General features: G+C 38.8%; 1 protein-coding gene across 1 annotated transcript in view; it reads right to left on the bottom strand.

The window, feature by feature from the left end:
* CTNND2 (catenin (cadherin-associated protein), delta 2) overlaps nt 1-23175 on the bottom strand; it is a 327283-nt gene that overhangs the window by 84587 nt on the left and 219521 nt on the right. The window contains exons 8-10 of the mRNA XM_009883745.1: nt 18448-18565; nt 14279-14464; nt 3093-3266 (exon numbers count right to left, since the gene is read on the bottom strand). Of these exons, the coding sequence (XP_009882047.1) occupies nt 3093-3266; nt 14279-14464; nt 18448-18565 (478 nt within the window). The remainder of the gene's footprint in view (nt 1-3092; nt 3267-14278; nt 14465-18447; nt 18566-23175) is intronic.

Raw genomic sequence — 23175 nt, 5'->3', positions numbered from 1 at the left:
AACACCAGTGTCCTCCCTACATAACGACCTTTTGGGGCACAAAAATGAGATGAATGAACTTCCATATTCACATGAAACAGCTTCTTCCAAAATTAGTTCTGCTTTGTATATAGACTGTCGACCTCCTCTTCAGAACCAGAAGACACATCAAAGTCAAGATACTCAGAAGTGATCTATCCCTGGCTAAATTTTTGCATTGAAAATATCTTTCCTCATACTCCAGATCAGTATCCTGGTTTACTGGTAAACTTTCATTTGGACTTATTAATATATTTGTCACCAATATGCTCCTTTCTTGATTCGTTATAGATTGTCTTGGTTCTAGTAACAATAGCGTAGACCAGATATTATACTAGTCATTTTAAAAAAAACCCAAACAAGTTTACTTTGCAGATGGGTAAATATATGGCAAGACTTTGGTCAAAAGTGTTTTATCTTGATATAGAAAAAAATCATATGCAAATATATGTATGTCACGCTTTTTTCTTTTTTGTTAGTATTTGGCTTTAGAAGGAATTCCTGCAACTGAAACAGTGCTAAAAGTGTCTTACAGATTAAGATCTATTATGTGCTTGTGTTGATTTTATGCGTGTGTATCAATGAGAAACTATATTCCCTGAAATAATGAAAATTTTCAGCCTCGCTCAGCTGTTAATCCTTAAAGCTACATACTGCTGCTTTCTTTTTGTGTTCAAAATTTTCGCAAGCAGTCTAGAGGATTTAGACACATATTATCTGTTAATTCTAGTGGCAGACATTTATCTAAAACCTCTACAAAACGTTTTATTTTTTAAAAATTATTCAGACTTCCTTTTATCTGCTCACTTTCCCTTCATAATGGCATTGATTAAGCACTGCCTGTGTTAAAAGTGTTACCTCTCAGTCACCGAAGAGGATGAGACAGCTTTATACCAGAGGAAACAAAAGGGTGAAACAGCTAGAAAAGAATTATGCAAGTATATCAACTGCACAGCATTTTTTTCTGGAAGAGACTGTATCTTCGGAAGTGTGTGAGCATGCCTGGTGCACTGGCTGCCTCATATATTCTGGGATTCTTCTGGAATTAAAATAATGCTAATTTTAACACCCCCCCCCCCCAATTGCTATTAATAGCTATGTTATTTACTTTAATGCAGTTTGCTCTTTTTTTCTTTTTCAGTCCATCTTAAAGTTCTTGAAAGATTTCAAGTTGAAAAAAAATCTTTTCCCATTCTTTATACAATTACAATTTCTTGGAGGAAATAAAAAAATTAAAATCCCCTTTACAAATAACCTCTTTTTAAAAGAATTTTCTATCTTTTATTTCAGTCATTTTATATCGAGAAGACTCCAGCAGTATAAAAGAGAGGTCAAAAGGTGGAAACATCAATGCTTATGTAATCCCCAAAGAGGATTATTCCCCTCACAAAAATGGCTAGTATGACATGTGAAATTAAGGATATTCATTCTGTGTCTGCACATCACTTGCAATGGAATTGGTGAATCTTTAGAAAAACAGAGCAACATGAGAACAACTGAGCTTTTCCCATGGTATCAGTGCTGATAGTCTGAAAGTTCAGTTTTCCTAACCTGGCACTTGCCAGAGAGCTCTGTGGAGCCTTCCTTCCTCACCCTGTACACTTCTGCCAACTAAAGGATGACAGGTATACGGATTTATTAGAAATGGGAGAAGGGACACTTCTTGGATTTTAGCACTCCTATTAGTCCTGGCAAATACGCATCCATTGTTTTCTCATTTGGACCAGGGCTACACCCATTCCCAGATGGATAAAGCACATTTATCGTGTTTCTGTGCCAGGATTACACAATCTGATGTGGTCTACAATATGAGAACAATAAAAGTATAATGATTTTCAGGCACTGTGTATACATAGCACTTCATAGGACAAAAATCACTGGACAGATACTTTGCTACTCATTTCATATGTCATTGAATGCAATTGCCAAAGGCATTTTGTAAGTTTGGTGGAACACAGTGCTCAAAAACTATCACATGCCTCTGAAGATCTAAAGAATGCGCCAACTCAACTTCCAACAAAGCTTTATGAGAAAAAAAAAAAAGGCAATTTATTAGCGTCAGTACTAACATTTCAAAATGAATGCCTAATTCAATTGGTGTTTACACATCACATGCGAATGCCTAACTGCTTAAAACCAAACAGGATACCTTCTGAGACTTAACTTTGATAACTGTGTTTCCCCATACATGCACGTCTTCATAGCAAATGAGAAAAATTCCCACTGAGATTTAACTTAAAATCAATGCATTATATTTATACAATAGGATTAGATAGTAAGCACTTTCACCCAATCAAACCAGTTTACCATCAGGGAAACAATGAAGGAATTGCCCTAAAAAGTAAACCAGGCTCAATTGTTATCTTGAATTTTGCCAATTTGTTCTAAATTTAGAAATATTTTTGAAATCTAATAAATCAGTTCTTAATTTTTTTTCCTCAATTGACTGCAAATAATACAAGAGAAAAAAAATGGATCTTCTGAATATAATTGAAAAGTGGGATTACCTGGAATAGAGTGCCTTGACTGAGCCTTTCCTTGCTCATTATGCATATTTAATCATATTGTCGACATATTTTAATAATGTCTTATTTTTAAAAAAAGTAGATGGTAAGATTACTTGTGTTGATGTCAGATCATTTATATCTTCCTCTGCTCTTGCCTGGTTTCTCTTAAGAGACAAGAATGTCAACCAGTTTCTGCAGTGACAAAACAATATGGTTTCACTTGATTGTCACTGCTGATATTTTTGGCTCATTTTTCATGGCTCTGTCACCCAGATTCATAAAGAAGCTGCTTCTCCTCATTTAGATACCGGTTTTCAGCAGCAATTTTTCATACTTGACCAATGTGATTTTCACTGCTGTAAGCTGACTTTTGCTATGATATGACTATCTGTATCAATTCAGAGGGCTTAAAATACTATCTCAAATTTGACTACAGATAGTTCTGTGAAAACAGAAGGTTATTGCACTACCAGGAGCATTCACATACATTTATATCACCCATTTGCTGTCATCTGTAGGGGTTTTTCGAAACTGAAAAAGAAAGACATCTCAGGTTAATATTCCTACCTTCCAACTCCCAGCAGCCAAGTTCTGCAGTGCTCCTGCTGCCCCCTCCAGCGTGTCTGGATTTGAGCACTCAGAAAGAAGTGTGAGGTAGGGTTTGACTATTGAAGGGTGCCACAGCATCTGGATTCCTTTGGGTGGTTCTGCACAGTCTGGGAGAGGTCCTACGCCATCCCACTGTCGGAAAGCAGAAATCAGATCGTCAGCAAGGTGCAGCGAAATAGCTGAGAATTGCCTCAGCTGAAGTTATAACATCTGTGTGTGCGTGCGTGAAGGCATCTGCTGGCAAGCAGTCATTCTCAATTTTAGCATATCATGTGATTCTTCATAGAGAAACCAAATTTCCTACTCAACACTCCTTATAGAAGAGCTATAGCATTGGCAGAAATCACAGTGTTTTAGCTAGCTGACATAACAAAACCACACTTCACTGCATTTACTTTTTTGGGTGGGAAGAGAAGCCCAGTGAATATGGATGTATCTTAAGAGGCAAATCTAGAACTTGCATGGGAAGAAGACATTTTCCTTTTTCACGTCCTCCTCAGTTCTCTGCATTCTCTCTCTTCTCATGAGGGAAAAAAAACCACAAAACACTACTGTGGAAACCTAGATCACTCAAGACCATGAGCCCTGCATCCCCTGAAAGGCCCAAGTGTGACAAGTCCTCCCCAACCGCACAACTTCTTCTGGCTTCCCATCAGGCGAGTGCCAGAGGCATTCAGCCATACAGCCAGCCAGACGTGTGGCCTGAGACTCCGATGTAGTCAGTAGAACCAGATCTCACAAAACAGACTAGACTCTTCCTCTCACCACATACTGAATTTTGACATGAAAATAACCCTAGGCTGATATCCAAAATGGGCAATATTAAAACCTGGACAACAAGCAGGTTATTGCACAAAACCCACTCTTACCAGAAAGAGAAACTTTATTCCAGGAGAACAGTAATTCGCCTCTCCAGTGGAATGCACAATACTTGCACCTAAGCATGAAACATCTTACAAGAAGGTAATTCAAGGACTTTCACTTGCTTTTTTAAACAAAAGTAAGATGTGGAATGCACTTCTAATGAAATTTTAAATGTGTTTTTTTTTTTTTATCTATATATGTAATGTATATTTTGCTTTGCTTTGTACTGATAAAGGGAATGAGAAAATTCATAGCCTTAATACCACTGTTAGGAACAAACCTCAACTTTATAATACAATCTCTTTTCCAACACCTCTGACATGTCCAGATTGCATGATATGATACAAAGTAAACCTTTTAATGCCTTCAGTTAGAGCTTACTGAGATTATGTAGATAAAAAAATGTGTATCATAACATTAAACATTTACAAGACATACAAAGGTAGCACAAGACAACTTAATTCCTTGCTTAGATCTGCAAACGTTAATTTAATTAGTTACAAGTCAAACAACACAACAATACTTGCACTGGGAAAGACCCAGAATCTCTCATTTTTAGGAAGTATCAACCACCATTTTATTTAAGCTAACTTCAAAAATCTACATATAGTTTAAGAGACAACCAATCAAGTCTTATCTAATAACAACTACCATCACTTAATTTTAACAAGGTTTTGCTAGATTACTACCATTAACAGTGCAAGCCCCTATTTTTTTCTAAATTAAACCAGAACAAACACCAAAGTAGAGAGCTAGTGGGACCATTTAATACACACAAGCAGTTACTGAAAACCAGAAAGCTGCTCAGATATGAAACTCACTGCACTGGACAAAAGTTACCACAGTTTAAAAAACTCGCACAGCAACACCCAGTGGTGCTTGAGAAACTACGGGAAAATGGCCTTCTAGAGAAACAATCCCTTTAAATGTTATTACAGGACTGTGCCTTTGAATTTTTAAATACATTTCTGCCTTTAAACCAATAGGTTGGTTTCACTGCATGTGACTCACTTCTCCTTTTTAATCCATATAAATCACCATCCTTTGCAGAAATGAATTCTCGTCAGCTCATAAAAAATACATTAAATCCTGCTTCTAATTTTAACTCTCAGAATTCAATCATTTACACTGGCAGAATTTTTTGGAAAACAAATGAGAAACATATCTTACAAGTCAAATCTGACCTCACACCAGATTTAGGCTTTGTACCTTAGTAAGTCCACTAATAAATGACTTGTGACATCCAAGGGCACAAGTTCAGGTGTTCATCCATCTCATTCCAATTTGCACAAATTATGGACACATCATGCAACTCAACAGTGTTTGCACGGGGTGCTTATTATATTATTTCACAGAGAGTGTAAATATAACATAACAAATGTATCAGATCGTCCCAATACATTTTCTGTGCACATGTGGGGGATGTAACTTTTTTTTTAAAAACCTCAGATATTTACAATCCCAAAGACTGCTGAAAATCCGTGAAAACCAGCTGATATAAATAGAACTGTATATATGTTCATGCTGTGCTTGTACTTATAAAGCACTAGAAATGATACTTGCAGATAAATTAATATTTCATGTGGTTTTGCCATTCTGCCCAGTAATGAGAAAATGTTTTTAAAAAAATGTGAGACAAATTACTGCATTTCCCTGCCCTTTTTGCTACTCACTTTTAGCATGATTGTATTAATTTATCACCAACCGTGGGGGAAGATGTTTTTCTCATGACACTGTGATGCCTCAGGGTCCTTGTAAGGGTGATGGAAGTCTTTGATACCGCACCTGCATCTGTGGTGAAGGCACTATAAATCCAATGACATTGGATAACGTCCTGCACTATTCCTCAGATGTGTTGCATGTGCCCAGAGCAGGTGAGTGGCACACGTAAGGAGGGTGTCACTGCCAACCACGCATAACATAGGTGCTGTGCCTATGGTCGCCTCTTCAAGGTCGTGCGATAGAGGGGGACAGAACTGGAGCCACTGTCTCAGAGGCAGAAGGCACAAGCAACCATGACCTGTCATGTTTCCATATTTCAGCTCTTTTCTGCTCCTGCATGTGTGATCTCAGCTAACCCTTCAATGTAGGGCTTAATGGCTTCTGGCATCTTCTGTGTAGCCGAGACCAGTGCCTGCAGCTGTACAGCCCAATTGTTGCAGGGCATGCAGGACTGATACAGGTCAGAAAAGAAGCTATTGCAAAGGAGATTTTCCTGATCTTCACCCATTTATTTTATATTTCATAAATATAAACATCAATTGCCTGAGCAAAAAAAACATTTGTCCCCAAACCGATATTATGGTCCATTTTCTCAAATGGTGGCTAAGGCATAGCAAAAGTTGCTTTGTAGTTCACATTCCTCAATGTTAATGAACTGAAGCAGCGTGCTAAACAACTCTACCCAGTGAATTACTGCAACAGTTACTGTATTGTTGCAGACCATCAGGAATGATAAGTAAAGTCTATTTGAGATAGGCTGTGGGTGTATTAGGAGCCTCTGAAAAAGAGGACGGCTGCATGCAATTACTCTTCCTAGCTTATGCTAAGGAGGAAAAAAAAGTCATAAACAAATACTCCTTCCAGGCTTCCCTCCTACAGCTGAAATTACCCACATATATTGTGGCCGAAGCTGACAAACTGTTTGTTACATGGGTGAGATACAAATCTCTCATTTCCTGAAACTGGTGTAAAGAAAGGATGAAAGTCAAGAAGAATAAAAACCTGAATATAAAGATCTTTAAGAACAACAGACAGAACAGATTAAGAGTACTCTAATAAAGCTTCCAAAGTTTTCACATTACTAAGGAACTTTGAGAAGAGAAAAAGGTCACTCATCAAGATGCTCCCCCGTGCCACACAACAGATTATCTACCACCTTCTTTCTCATATTAACGAAAGCAAATCTATGCTTATAGTGTAATTGTACTGAATAGCAGGGAAGGCTTCAACTCAGTAAGGGAAGTGCACTCTCCCTATTTTGGTTTTTGTACTAACAAACTCAAGTTGGTGAGGTTTGTCATTAAGGTTTATCACATGACTGTTAAGGAGTGTCACATGGAAAACATGGTGTTTTCCAAAACAACGGTATTTTGTTTTCATTTATTAAATGTATTTTCCTTTCTCCCAATCTGTACAAAATATCACTACTAAAAAAAGAAAATCTAGGAAAAAAAACAACCAAAACCCAGCAATGACTAAAACCATCTTGATCCCTTTCCAATGATCCTAGACATTTGAGATAGTCTGATAACGCTGCAGCTACACTCTTTGTAGCAGCAGTGACAAAATTTGTATCAGCAACTAAACAGTGCTCACCAAAAGCATTTTTGGAATACCAAAGACTTTTAAACTAACAGGCCCTCCAAGAGGACGATGATTTCTCACCCTACATATCTTCATGGCTGTGGCAGTCTATGCCAGCTGTCCCTAGGCACGTCAGTCCAGCAACCTCTTTTGGAAACCTTTGTCCAAGAGATGCATTGGCCAGTGCTGTCAAGAGCAGAAATCTAAAGTTAAGCAACAAAAATTCATCAGAACCACAGAGCTTGCTTTCCTTGCTTGGGAATCCATGCAGCTGATACAAAGGAGGTAGGAATGGCACTATTTAAATCAAATCAAATTTCAGATTAGACATCCAGGCCTAAAGAAAGGTGGTGAATATAAATGAAGTTGTCTACCGACACAGAGACTACAGGAGTAGGGTAGGAGGGGGCAGAGCTGCTGTGCTCCACCAACATGTAGTCCCAACAAAACTGAGCAATTTCCAATACAGTTTATTGCATAAATAAGGGTAAACCCCCCAGTTTGACACAACAGTGTTTACAATTCTGGGAAAGGTGTTTGGAATGCTTTCAACATATTCCAATGTTTTGAATCTTTATCGCTAATCTGAGATATGGATAAATCTAAATCATACTTGAGATTACATATTACATTCTTAAAATAATTGTCAATGCTTATATTCAACTTCTTTATAGTGCTACATTTAGCTAAGAAAAATAATTTCGTTCAATTAGTGCATTTTCTCTTTGCTTAAAACCAGACCCCTCTCAAATAAAACAGGATGGACTTTAATCCAGGGACAATTTTTGGCATCTCACTACATTTCCTTCACTCCGTAGGAAGCTGAAGCTAATGGACTTTGCGCTATATTCCACAAATTGACAAATACAAATTACATTTAATAACTCTGTAGTCTTGACTTCAAAACCAATTTGGTCATACATGATACTGAGAGATTTCCAGGGTATATGAAATGTTTCTGTGTAGGCAAACAAGAATTTAGAAACGGTTGCCAAGAATCTTTGTAAGGAGCTGCTCAAGATAGTTGAATTCTTGCTTATCCATACTTGACATAACCACCTTGTACAAGACAAGGAAGCAACAAGTAGAAATAATATCCTCCCTGAGCAGAACATACTGGCCACACAGTCTTTCATCCTTAATCTCAGATTATTAGCTAAACCCAGGAGCTGCCACTATTTCTCTGTTTCTGGGCTTATTAATTGGGTATGACTTGGTAGAGTATTGAAATATAGTTGGTAAAACAGTGGTCTCACCACATGAAAAAGCATATCTGACAGCTTTATTTTTTATTCGTTTTGAAATATTATTGCCTCAGACCTCTTATTTCACCTGGATAGAAGAATTTACAGCCCATTTAGCTAGCATGCTAAAGAGGTGCGCCAGTCAATTCATAATGATATATGACTTGAAATGTTGCTGTTATACCTTAAGGCTCCAGACAGAAGGTGAAAGAGAAGGTCAGGCTCAATTCAGCAGTGCCACTTGCAATCAAAAAATCAGATTTTGGGCTAGATTCTGGGCTGACAAGAATGATCACAGATAGGGAACTTGAGGGGAGTGTGAAGCCAAGGAGTCAGTCTGTTTCTTCTATGTGGAGAAAGGAAAAGAAGTGAAATAGTGCCACGTGTGTACATAGTGGGCTGTATAACAACAAATAAAATAAGGATTAATGACAAGTCCCTGGCTGTTTGACTGATATTGGACCAGACAAGTTATCTTCTCTAACTGCTTGTCATGGTTTAACCCCAGCCGGCAACTAGGACCATGCAGCCGCTCACTCACTCCTTCCTCCCCCAGTAGTGTAGGGAGAAGAGGGAGAAAAGGAGGGAGAAAAAATCCTCATGGGTTGAGATAAGGACAGTTTAACAGAACAGTAACAGAAGAGGAAAATGCTAACAACAGTAAAAGAATAAGCAAAATAAAGTGATACAACACCACCTGATGATTGATTGCCCAGCCTGTCCCAAGCATTGATCGCGCTTCTTGCTCCCCCGGCCAACCCCTATTTATATACTGAGCATGACATCTATGATATGGGATATTTCATTGGCCAACTTGTCCTGTCTATGCTCACTCTCAGCTACTATGGGAAGTGTTCTGGTTTGAGGTAAAATGGAAGCAATTTTCTGTCCAGTAACTTTACTTTTTAGCTGGGCCTCTTCTAATTACTGAAATTAACAGCATATTGTGCAGACAATGATCGCTCTCTCAGAGTGGTAAGACCCATGTTTACAGCTGATGCCCAGGCATGGTATGCAGAGAGGCTCTTGCTTATACTTATTGGTATAACACTCAAATAACTTGGTTATTTTGCCCCATTGGAGGGTCGGAAGTGGGAAAGCACAGAGGGGTCCCACCTGCGGGGAGGAGCTGACAGGACAGGTGACCCAAAACTGACCAACAGGATATTCCATCCCATCTGCCTCATGCTCAGTATAAAAGCTGAGGGATCAAAGGGTCAGCTCTCTTTCTACAATGGCCGGCGTCCAAGGAGGACTCTCTGTTCATCTGCCTTTGATCCCAATCCTGAATCCAGATCTGGAATCCAGTTCCTCTCCATCACTGAGTCCAGTCTGGGGTTTCCCCAGTGTCAGCCGGCGCTGTGATTGTCATCCTTGGCCCCCCCGTCCCGCTTGAAAAGAGAGGTGGGGGAGAGCATCTGTCCTTTTGCTCTCTGTTTTTCCATAGATAACACCAATGCTATACCTGGCTTTTATTGCAAATCTTTTGAAGTACTCCTTAAGTAAAGTCATTTGAAAGGTGACATTAGACTTAACTATGAACTGAACAAAGAAACATCTCTTAATTGATTTCAAGACATAGAGAATTTGCCATTGGTATAGACAACTGACGTCATTAATGAAAAATATATTCCAATTTGTTCTTGAAAGGCCTTTCAAAGAAAAGCACATTTGATATTACCGCTCAGTTCTGTTGTTCTCCTCAACTGAAATAACCTAGAGAAATAGTGATAATTGTTTCCTAAATCATAAAAATAGAGAAATTAGCTTCTATTTTCTTTACAGAGAAAACCAATGAGAAAGTGACTTTAATGTTACAGAGGTTTCTCCTGTCCTATGGCTTCAGAAACAAACTCCCTAGCTGTGCATGGGATTCTTTTTTTTTTAAAGTACAGAAAACTGCAGCTTCATCCACATCCGTTGTCTAAAACGATATGTCTGGTATTATTGCCCAATTACAGTAGTTTTGCTACTAGCAGCTTTTAGGTAAGTCGAATACTTTCATTTAAAAATGAAAGACCACCTCATAAATGTCTGTATTGGTCACTTCAGAAGGAGTTCAAGAAAATACACACTTGAGAAACTAAGTGAAGGACTGCAGAAGTATACCGTAAAAGGACAATTTCACAATTGCATTTATTTAAATCTGAACATTTTTTCCCCCCACGCTGTTTTGTGAACCTTATCTTCTGAGGAAGACTGAAACAGTCAATTTTATTATATGAGAACCCCACAGCAGTGCCTAAAAAGAACGATACCTATACCCTCAACACCTATTTTCTGGGGACATAAAATGTAGCAGGCTGCAGAACTGAAAACTCCTCCCCTGTACTGAGGTGTGACAACTCTTAAGAGATGTGTCTGTGCCCCGTGCTTCGTCTGACAGGACAGGCAAAACTCTAACAAGTATTAAAGGAATCACACAGGTAAACAACTGGGCTATTAATACTGGGGTGAACTCCACTTTGTGTATCTGTAAATTACAATATTAAGGAGCCATAAACCGATTTGTTTTTACATTTGTGAAGAACTTTACTGATCAGTAACTAGGGTTGTATAGTCTAGTGTGAACAACCTATTAAAAATAACCTGAAGCTCAAGGGCATCTGGGTAATTGACTACTTTTATATCTTTATTGCCTTCCATTTCTTTGATTTTCCTTCCACAGGTTCCACATCTGTGGTGGTGTGCGGCACTTTCAGTGTTTCAGATCTTACAAATCACTGCATCCTATGAAGATTCCATAGGTATGCCTTGGTTATTTACATGTAAAACACTGACCACCACAAGCGTGATGTTCAAAACTATATTATAAGATATTTCAGAGGATAAAAACTTCCCTGCTGAGGCACTTAGCAGAATGAGCACTCTAAAAATAGCATCCCAAGGAGACCACGAGATCTGTTCTGAGGGACAGAACAAGCAGCAAGTAACAGCTTAAGCACTTCAACTGAAAAGAGATCATGAAAGGCATTATGTGGAAAAATTTGAAAGTCTTGCAGAAAAACAATGAGATTATTGTAAAAGAATATGTACACATGTAATACACGGGGCAGCAGTCAGCACAAAGGGAGATAATGTATGGTGAAAGGACACGTGGAAAATGTTCTCCTGCAAGCTGCTGAAAGTGTTGGCGGGCTTAGTTTAGATGGGTGAATTCTGACTGAGCTGAGCAACACAAGACAACCCTGTTGTTAAAGACTCTTGCCTAGAATAAAACCACCCCAACAAAGCACCCAAGAACACTGATTTTTCTTGACACACACAGAAACAGTAAACAGTATTCCTGACTGTGACAAACTCCAGAAGAAGAAAATGATCTGGGTTTCCACAGTTCTAATTTTCAGTAGTAATGAAGGTACTGGGGTCCTGAAAAACCGCAAGACAATAACAGAGCCAAAGAAGCAGAAGTAGCTTTTTTTTTTTTTTTTTTAAGATAATTTGACTAGGTGGTTTCCAGAAAGAAAGCCAACTGAATATAGTTGTGTGCTCATTTTTGCGAAATAGATGGACAAAAAAAATTATGTTTACCCTTACCCCAGTTTGAGTTGGGGGTCAAGCTCTATGCTATTAATATAAAGGCACAGTTACATGAAAAACATTCTTCTGTTTTTCTTTTCCATTGATGAGAGTAACTTGGGAGAGCTGATTCTGGCATGGTGATCTTGCTGATAGACCTCAGTCACATTTATTTTTAGCAGGATTCCAGTTAACTTGATAACATACTGTAAAATGTTGGTACAGTCAACAACAGACAAGGATCATAGGGTGAGAATAATGCACTCTGCAGAAGGCTCACAAGGCTCCCTTAAACAGTCAAACTGAATAACAGCCACAGCTGAGAACTGGTATATGGCAAGATGGGGTAGGCTGTCCAGATTTAAAGGAAAGCAGACGAAAGAAGAAAAATAATTAGAAAAATACTTCTAATGTTCGTAAGGCAAAGTTGTCCTTTGTACCGCAAGAATAGTTCTGGAAAGAGTAAATTTATTTCCCCGCCACAGAAAAGCCTAACAAACATAAACCTGAACGTATCTGCATAGTTTTACTTTTCTTTGGATTTTAAAAATTATGTTTAACCCGTCTATTAGGCAAACAAAAGCAGACCTGAAGAGACCTTTACCATGCTGATAATGAACGCTCATAGAAACAGACAAAAGATACCTAAGAGCAGGCAGAAGCACGTATATTGTAAAGGAAATCAGCCAAAAGAGATTAGCGCTTTGGCATGGAGGAGAAGAAAGATCTTTTCTAGGGAACCTTTAAAGTACAGAGTCTGACAGGAACAATGAAACAGTCAGTGGTACAGAGTGAAAAGTATGAATCCGAGATCCAGAATCCACAGAAGGAATATAAAAGGAAGAGTTAAAAAAGACTTTATATAGAGTACGTGTGTGCGCACACGTGCGTATGTGTTGGTAAACAGAGCATCAAAAGAGAACGGCAAGATGCAGTATGACCCATTCGTATCCAGACATGCTATTTTTGTTCCTGCACTTCGAATAACTAACTGCAAGTGTAGTGTGTGGGAACTGTTAATTCGGGAACAGAGATGATGACTTTTTATGGGGTAAAATTAGAATGCGTTGGCACTTTTAATCTCTTTGTAGCCTAACACAGGAATCCCAACAAAAGGCCATAATAAATTCAAGTTATCTGATGACTGCAGTGTTTAACTAGAAGAGTAAGTGAAATTAAAATCTTACTAGTCATGAGCACTGCGTTTTTCAGTACCCAAATCTTAGCTTGTTAATGTTCCTATAACTTTTCCACATTAACACAATTTGCCTTTATGAACTCAGGAATATTTTCAATACTGGTTTACATCATTTATTCAAATATCTTGTGCGCCTAATTGCTTACTCAAATGAATATTTTCTTTGAGCAATCTGAAATAAATGGCAATGGAAAAGACTAAGGTTAGGAAGAGATGGAGAACTATTTGCTGCCAGCACAGGTTATTTGAAAAAGCTGATAAATCAGTAGCCATTCTCACTGCTATTTAGTGTGTGTACTGATCCGTCTTTATCTGCAGTATCGTTGTCAGCATTCCCCAAATTTCAAGTTGTTAATGGGAAAACAAGGAGATAGATACACTTTGAAAGTCAAACCACCTAAAATAAAAAACCGCAGCACCTCAAATAATTTGAGGAAACTATCAAGACTGTACTTCTCAATCTTCGCTTGAAATGACATTAAATATATCAAAATATGCACTTTTTTTAATGTTCACTCATATTGCTTTATTCAGTCCTGTACAGTTTTCTCCCAATATGTAGTGGCAGAGTACAAGACTAACTTTGAAGCAAACAAGTATACAAATACAAGCCTGATGTTTGCTTGCATCAAGGTCTCTCTACACACACGGCTGTGTGGAAGTACCGTGAAAAGTATATGCAGATTATATCTGAATGTTAAGAATTACACTTTTCATTATAAATGCCTTCCTGCAATAGACTGAGCAGTTTGCAGTATTTATGGCATTGACAGTGTACCCATGACTAGTTTGCAGGTGCCACCACGTAATGTACAACTTTCTCAGGCAAACGTATTTCCTTTCGTTACTCCAGAGCTATACTCTGCTTTAAGCTCTCAGCTAATTAACAAAGGCAACAGTTTTGTATATTATTCATCATGCACTTTATTTCTAATACAGTGCATTAATTATTTATATTTTAAATGATGGGCACTTCAACTACTCGCAACACAGCTGCAAGTAACTTTCATTACCTGATCTTGTGATTTCTTTTTCTTCTTCTTCTTTCCCCAGCAGCCTGAACTCTCTGCGTCTTTTCCATTGGCGTCACCACAGAGTAATCCATCAAGTTCATCTGTTCCCATCTGCTGTCCCTGAGATGTTTCTGCAGCTAGCCTGTATGAGAGGTTCCTCAAAATGCACACACAGTTTTCAACGGTCTGAAAAGCATAACAAAAAAAACCCCAAAACAACAGAAAACAAAACCAGAAAAAAGTTAAAATCCTTGCCTTGCTCACTCTGTATACAAGCAGAGGAAATATCATTGAACTTCATACATACATTTCCCCAGCAAAATTCTTATTTGCTCATTTCTGAGTGCTCCCCAGGTAATCAAAACTTAAGAGATTTAGAAATTTTTATGGAAAGAAATCAGTAGTCTGGACAATATTCTTCCATAAGTTTTTTTATTGTCATTCTGAATTTCATGCTGGAGCCCTATGTGAAACAGAAGCTGAAGTAAAAAGCGATCAAGAGAACCTGAACACAAACATAACGTCAGCAAACTGCCATCTCAGTGAACAGAAAATGCTACAAACGGAAATGGCAGTAATTGTGGGTCTGGTTTTGTGTTTTTAAAACCAGAAATAACCTTTTTCTGGCATCAATTCTACATAAATTACCAGAAAAATGGGATTTGAGTTCTGTTTCACAAGCATGTGCAGCATGAACGGATGATGTTTCCCTGAGTCCCAGATGTAAGACTAGAAATCTCAGAGTCTTGCTGCTTCTACTGCTTCTAGCCAGGCTGCAGATACCTGGTGTGCAGCCTTTCTCTTTCATCCATTTGTCCCCTTGAAAGGTTCTGCCTTCTGTAGAAGGCCCTGGCAGGAATCCAGAAATTGAGTGAGACCCAGTGGAGGAAAAGCCACTGATAATTCAACATAACTTCTGCAAATCCAAAAGTACAGCTTAGACTTACTTGAAGGCTACTCATTGAGTTAGTTCAATTTGGTCTGACTATCCCTAATAAGAAGGATATTGGCTTAATTTTCTGGAGGCAGGGAAAGCATAGTTAAAAAAGCCGGTCTGTATCTATCTATATTTATTTCAACTGCTCCTAACGCTCCATGGATATAAAAAGCAATACTTGCTACATCTCAACTCTGTTGCTCCATTAACCCAGAACAGAATGACTGTGAGGCTTTCAGCTCTGTCCTACTCTGCCATATTCACCAGTGAGGCAAACAGATGGGGATTCATTTACTTTCATATACTGTATGAGTTTATGCCGGGTATGCATTTGGCACATTATTTTTCCGATGGCAGTAAGTTCCAGAGATGATATTGAGCTCAGACTCACCTGGACAGGAACACGTATTGATTTTTTAACATAGATTTCACATTACACTTGTACTAATTTGAAATGTCCAGCCAAACACATAAACACATGTAGAAATACATATATCTATGTGTGTGTAGAAAGTGTTCTTAGTGAACCTTTCATACCTGAAAGCTTTGCAGACTTCATAGGGACAATACATTTGACAATACATTTTTTTTTTAAAAGTTTGCTGCCTCTTTTACTTTTCTTTAACATTTCCATATGTGAATTTTATTCACTCTTGCTAGTATTTTCTTTTGTACAGCCATAGTGTGCTGAAGTTAAAGCTTTGTGTTTATTAGGGTTCTAAATTTTAATTCCCCTTTATACAAATCATAGTTTTCACACTTAAAATTCTCATTATGTCAAAAACAAATAAACTGAGTCCACCACAAGGACAATGTTATCCCAAACTAAAAACTGGTAAGCAAACTTCCAAAACTCAAATGCAACCGACACCTTCTTCACTGAGGTGAACTCTGCAAGCCAAGAAAGCTGGTTGTAGTCATGCAGTAGGACAGACTTCACTCCTTCTTGACTTGTAGCTTTGAACTTTGGAGGGTCCTTGTATTCCTCGTTTCCACAGATATTTTTCAGTTTCATCGTAAGGGGACTAAATATGGGTTCAGTAGTCTTTCTACTTTAATAGATCAAATTAAAATTAAGAAGAGTAACTCTGTCAGGTGACCACATCCAAGTCACTAATTTTTAACATTTTAACTTGAATTAGCATAGCTTTTTCTTATTACACATTTATAAGAAACACTGCTGCTAAGATGCTTGTAATGCTGCTTAATGTAATGCACTCTTAACTTCGCCAACATGAAGAATGACTTTAACAAAACTGTGCATCTGCTTGCAAGTCCCCTATCCTTTTTCAGAGCATGTCAGAACAGGGACCTGTATTTTGGTTTTTAGTCACTATCAGTATTACAAAATTATCTAATAGGGCAATTGTCATGGCATTTGGAAAACAACATTTATTAACTTTATTTTAAAGTTCAATTTTTTTTGTTATAATAGCACCATTTTTGAAACTAGATTAAAAAGTGATTTATAGTCAGTTATTTCAATATTTAAGTAAAATTACATTCTACTTTAGGATAAAGATGCAAGGTAAGAAGCTACACTACGGTCTTATGTATTTAGATGCACATCTGCTTTACGTCATACAGTTAAAATCTGTTAGACAGGAGGTTAAAACTACTAAGGCAGGGAGAATAATTTTTTCTCATTTCTTCATTTTTTCCACCATATATGACTTAGCCTGCAGTTTTTCCAAGTCATACCAGCTACAGTTGAGAGTATAAACAGAACAGTGCATATTAACAACAACAGGCAAAACAGGGAGCTTACTGTGCTCCTTATTTAGCCTTTTTAGCAGTAAAACAATCTTGAAATCAGTTGTGTCACCTACAAAGAAACAGCTGAAAAAGCAGCAGCTGAGCTGTGAGATGGGGCATAAACTGACTTCCTCCTCCTCCATCCACCTCCCTCTCTCCTCCAGTGAAGTCCCTCTACCGTCTCCTTTCTGTTAGGCACGCTGAATCAGGGAGCTTTGAAACAGTCCCTGGGCCAGGTCTTCCGAAGCTAATGAAGCCCCGTGCTTGGGGGCTGCACCGCGGGAAGCTGCAGAGGCAGCCCAGTTTCTGCTGAACGCTGCTGCAAGTGTGGTGCCCACCTTGTGGGTGGCTTTCTCCCTTCCTCACTCTGCTAAACTTCTTTTAATGGAAGACTGATTATAGACTAGTGGAATGGAAGACTGATTATAGACTAGTGGGTTGTGGGTGTTTTTGGGGGTGGGTTTGTTTTTTTTTTTTTCCTTTTGGAAAAACAAAACCATGGTGCTGGCCTAGCACCAGGTGCTACAAACCTCTCATAATTCCTCTCTCCCTCCCCTGAATTCATAGGCAAGTTTCACTTATCTGGTTCAGGAAGTTCTGGAGATTATCCCTCTCCAATCTATAAACCCACAGAGGTCCATGGACAACTATCTGTGAAGGATCATTTGGAAATACAAACCCACTGGGCTTCAAAATTTTGCTATTCAAAAGGCAGCTCTCCTTCTTACGGGTTTGCAAATGGACCATGGTTGCCTTAGAGCAGCAAATGTAATTAACTTAGCACCATATACTGAAAGCAAAAGGTATGTGAAACTAGCCTTTTTCTTCTTCTCCAGAATACTCTGATGTATTACAGATCTTCAATTTGTAACTGCTTGAAGTCTTTTTAATTAGTCAGCGCCTTTCACCTTTGGAGAAGCATGCTCATATCCTAGTACTTCAGAGAAGTAAAGTTGACATAAAAATACATCTTAAAGCAGCTGTTATTGAAAGCATTCATTGATCCTCTGCAAAGAGGAAGTAACATTGGGATAACTGCAAAACTGCCTATAAATTGCACATTTCTTTTTGTGTTTGTTTGCCTTGTAAGCTTACCTCACTGTTACTAGCTCTGTCTCATAATGGGTACTGAAAATCAATTTTAAGGTAAACCTGGCAGAGCAGCGTAAGGAAGTTTACATAGAATATGACATATTTGCTCTTCTTAAATCAGTATTGTATTTTCTCCCTTAATAATTAAAGTGAGAGGGTGACATGCTTACCCGTGCACACGACATAGGTAGACACATATCCAACACTTAGCACACCAAAATACACAGCTCAGCAGAAGGGAAAGAAAAAAAAAAATAGGCTAAATTACGCTTTGCTGAGGCATCCCTCACAACATTTAAAAAAAACCCTGTCCCTTTATAGTCCTGATGTATACCCAATACCTGGATTTTATTTTTTTGTTCCTCAAAAGACAAAGATGACAAACCTTACTATCAATTTCACTGCTCCCCAGAGCAGACTGGATCACGTACAGCAATGCGTCCGTCAGGCCGTCACACTCCCTCATTCTTCGGCGGGCCTCCTCTCCAGCAGAGCTGACATTCCTGCAAGGCAACAGCAAGTGTCACCACCTCCACAGCTCCCCTCCTGAAATGCTCTCACAATTAACACACAGATAAAAACAATTGGGGTTTGTTTTTTTTTTTTTTTTTTTCTCCTTTCATCAGTTCAGAGCTGTGAATAATGAAGACAGCTGTGAATGAGCTCAGGAAATGTAACTTGGAGGGGAACAAATGGAAGTCTTCGAGTCCTCCACAAGAAAGGGCTGAGGGGCCAAGCAGCGTGTGCCCACCTGAGCGGGGAGACTCACAGACTCACCACCTGCTAAAATTTTTAATCTTTTTTTTTTTTTTTTTTACAAAAGTAGATTTTGTGAGAAAGCATTTTAAAAATGTGCATATGTACATATAAATCAGGCTTTGAAAAGTCTAGAGGTTTTGCGAAAGAAATCTCCTAGGATTTGAAGAGCCCAGGAGTTAGGGCTCTTAACCTGAGAGAAAAATATTATCAAAGCATAACATAAAACACCTGGTATTGCTTGCTTCTCATTTTACATGAGTGTTTCCTTTTCTCTCTCATTTTCAGAGAACATTAAGGCCTCAATTTTCTCTTTACATAGTCACTCACAAGTTGTTCTACATTGCAAAATTTAAAACCTCATCTTATTACAATAATTGTGTTTCTCAGACAGGGCCAGAGGGTCTTCTGAACATGTTTATAACAACATAATTAAAACAAAATTTAATGCATAACATAATGTGTCATAAAGTTCAAAATATTGATATATAAAGAAACAAGTATGTATGAATGAGCATATAAAAATAGAACCTATGCTTGCTAACATCAATCCTCCCTGATAAAAATTGCATTCAAATTTGGAGTTTTGATCAGTTTTGATTTGAAAATGGGCGAACTAACAACCTCAGGGACAGGGTGAACTTTTCACATAGTCCCCTTTGGTAGGGGAAGACAACTCTCTGCTGAGGTGACTCCTCCATAGCTCCCCCCTCCCCACTACTGAGGTTGACACAAAGGAAGAACAGAGAAGAGCACACCGGCCCTATGTTCTTAATGCCAATGGGTGCAAATGGAAGGAAGGTTGTTGGCCCTTTGATTTGGGAAGAAGGCCATTTTCAATTGCCTTTGCATTAAAGATATAAAAAGGATGAGAATCCTGGGAGCGGGGAATGATCTTTAGATGGAGGAAGGTGAGGGGACTTAACAATAGGCTTCCTTTCAATTCTTTCTTTGCTCTACCTACTCCATCCTGTTCTGCCTCCGTATCATCTGGAAAAAAAAAAAAAAGTATTTCTGTTCCCCCAAAGCACCAATAAGTTTTCCTAATCAAATAATCTTATAACTGGACAATCCCCCAGCCCCTCCACTGCAGGTTCCTAATTGATTCTGCTCCCTAAACACACATGATTTTCCATCTATACTTGCACCTCCATGCAGTCCTAATCAGTTCTGCTCTCCTCCACACAACTAATTCAATACTGTTCTCTTCACTTCTGCAGACAGCCTGACAAATGAAGCACTGGAATGAATTCCTTTATCTCTCTAGCACACAAATTCATGCTTTCAATTCTCCTTAAGACTCCCCAGTTCACCCCACATTACACATCAGAAGTGTCCTCTTCATAATGGTTTACAAGTTTTGTGTTGTCTTGTTCTTCTGGTCCCTGAACTCCATTTCTCTTCCCCCTCTCTCTGCTGCTGTAAGAGCAGGAGATGAGCAGTTTTCTTCCAGTTCATGGGGAAACCCTCTTCTGTCATCAAGGAACTGGGGTCTGGAGAGCATCAACTAGAAAAAGTCTTCCATTGGCTCTCCCTTTGAAGTGATGGAAACCTTTTGACTTCCCTTTGGGTAACAGAAATCAGAAGGTAAAATTATAGAGCATGGTTTTCCAAAAACAGTGCCCATGCCCTGTATCTGCAGGGCTGGGGACTCTGCCTAAGCATATTTTGAGTAGGCTGTCCCCTTATTAAAGACAACAGCTCCACCTGAAATTCCTGATGGACAGCACACGTAGGAAAAGCAGAATCATGGATCTGAAAAGTGCATTGGGGTGGGCAGTGAGGACAAGGGGGATTAGTGGGCTTCTTTTATCTGAAATTCTACTCTCCCACCCTCCAGGAAGGTAAACACGGAGAGAGAGAGAGTTTTATCCAGCCCTAAAAGAATAACTGCACAAATTAAAACAGGAGGATGCTGAGGAAGTGTTCTCAGCACACCACCTTTCCTTGCACCGCTATAAAAAAAAAAAACAAAAACCCACCAATTACTGAATCCTTTTAAACAGAACTAGATCTAACAGTATGTACTAACATAATGTGTCCAGGGTTCTTCATTTTGTGCAGTTACACATACTGAGTGCAAGCTTTCAAAATATATAGACTTAGACATTGGTAGAAAGAGAGATACGTTCTCCCTGATCTTTTAATTGAGGTGATTTCTCCTTCTCTCTAGCATGGGCAAAAGCATGTCACCTTGACTCTCCAGAGCCCGCAGAGACTGGCAGCCTTAGAGAGCTGAGGCTCCTCTCCAAGTTCACCAGAAACTCCTCCTCACCAAGAAAATGCAGACAACCTTATAGTCCCTGAGCTGTGAGCTGTCTGCCTCTTTCATTTCCAGCCAAATAAAGAATATGAGGCCTTTATACAAAGTAATACAGACACACTAGGGGCACATTTTGCACAGACAATGTATTTCTTTGCCCTGTGTGGAGAAGCTGTCAAGTTCAGTTCATCTGTTTATCATCCTTCCCCATTATGCTCCAGTTGCTTCTGTAATTAAGAGGCGAATATACTGAATTCTTATGACTGCTCACATCCTTTTCTTTTAAAAGTCTCTGTCTAGTTTCTGCACTCATAGCTACTACAGCCCTCCCCGGATTTGGCATATTTATTTACATGGGAAATAGCTTAAAAACCAAGACAAATCTAAACCTTGCATCAACATTTTGGCAGAAAGAATAATTTGATTATTTAAAAAGAAATACATCCCATTATCTAACTATTCCCATTTCACCTCTAGTGACGGAGTCTTTGTTAACTGAGACCGTTCACAGAAGGTCTCTAGTATCATTGTGTTCAGGCTAGGTAGTTCTGCGAAAGAGAAGCAAGTTCCAGGTTACTTGGGCTGTCAAAGAAAACACACTGCCATCTTAATTTTCTTATTTCTTGTTGTTAACTCGAACATGCTGTGGCTGTCAGTGTGACAGGGAATAACACATGATCTGTCATTTGTGAATTGGCCACTGTGCAAACCTTTAACTGGAGCATTAGTAGTACCTACTGTTGGTAAAACGTCCCACTAAGTAAGCACATATTTCTCCAGTGTTGGTCTCTGAACAGGTGAAACCACATTTTCTGGACTTTTTAAAAGATGTGGAGATACAATGCAAAGGTTTTCAGGAAAAAATACTTTTCCGTCATAAAGACAGCCCAGGAAACCCTTGATTGCCTGGTGAATTTTGATACTTTGTGGAAACTCGACTCCCAGAGTATATGTGAGATATAGGTTGACATTTTGAATCTAACAGGACAAGGAGTCTTTTAGACCTCCATAAACCAGTAAAATTAATTTCAAATGGAATCCAGTCACACACGAATACCAAGAATACGGAGTGCTGAAGAATAACTCTCAGTTTAGTCCTCCAAAAACCAGCTAAGGTAAACAGCTTCTTCTCGGGAGAGGAACGCCAAGAACAGATAGTCAGAACAAGAGCTCACGCCCATGGCTCATCAAAGTGCAGTTTTCTGAACAAATGAAAGACCGATTTTCCTAATAATCTAGGAATGGAAAGAGAACTACAATAATCCAGCTTCAGTTTTATGGGAAGATGTGTCACAGCTATCATGTCATCACATGATAACTTAACAGCAGGCATGACCATCCAAACATATGTAAGGGGCATCAATCCAATGCTCTATGGATATGAAGTGTGTGGTCTAAAGGAATGCACTGTGCAACACATACCTGATTCCTGTCAACTCTGGTACTTTACTTATTCAATATAATTGAAGAGATTTAAGGTGGGGGAAGATGGGTGGTACCAAGCAGCTTCTTTCTTCTTTAGAGTCATTTTCCATATGATTATACAAACTGTGGGAGGCTTTGGGCAATTTCCTTATGACTAAGGTAACTAAGTCCACCTGCCTTATCCAGGGGAAAGACATGGAGTTCTACAGAGAGATCATCTAGAAAGCCAATGTGCTGAGACACATCTCCTCTGGGAAGATTTAGCAAGCTGTTGACATTACTCCCAGTGGCAGTTCTATGAATCTCAAAGACAGAATTAAAGTATATACAGAAGCACCTGCCCTCCTTGAGCATGCTCAGGTCACATCAAGTACTTGGAACCTTCCTGGATCAGCTACAAGTCTGCAGACTGCAGATTATTAAGGATAATTGTTGAGAAGCAATTATCCCTATTTAGCAAAGATGAAATCAAGGTGGATCCTACTTAAGGCCCTAGGATAAAAAAAAGGAAGCATGTTTAATATCCAGTATATGTAGCATTTTTGCTATGGACTGATGTCATATAAGAAAGGACAGACACGGGAAGAAAAATAGCCTAAACCAGGCAGAACTCAGAAGTTATCTTTGGTATGAAACTTCAGATGTGTCCAATACATAGCTTTATTCCAA

The sequence above is a fragment of the Charadrius vociferus genome, unplaced genomic scaffold, assembly GCF_000708025.1.
Source record: "Charadrius vociferus isolate BGI_N301 unplaced genomic scaffold, ASM70802v2 scaffold103, whole genome shotgun sequence".
NCBI classification, from domain to species: domain Eukaryota; kingdom Metazoa; phylum Chordata; class Aves; order Charadriiformes; family Charadriidae; genus Charadrius; species Charadrius vociferus.
This window is presented reverse-complemented; position numbering and strand designations above follow the sequence as displayed.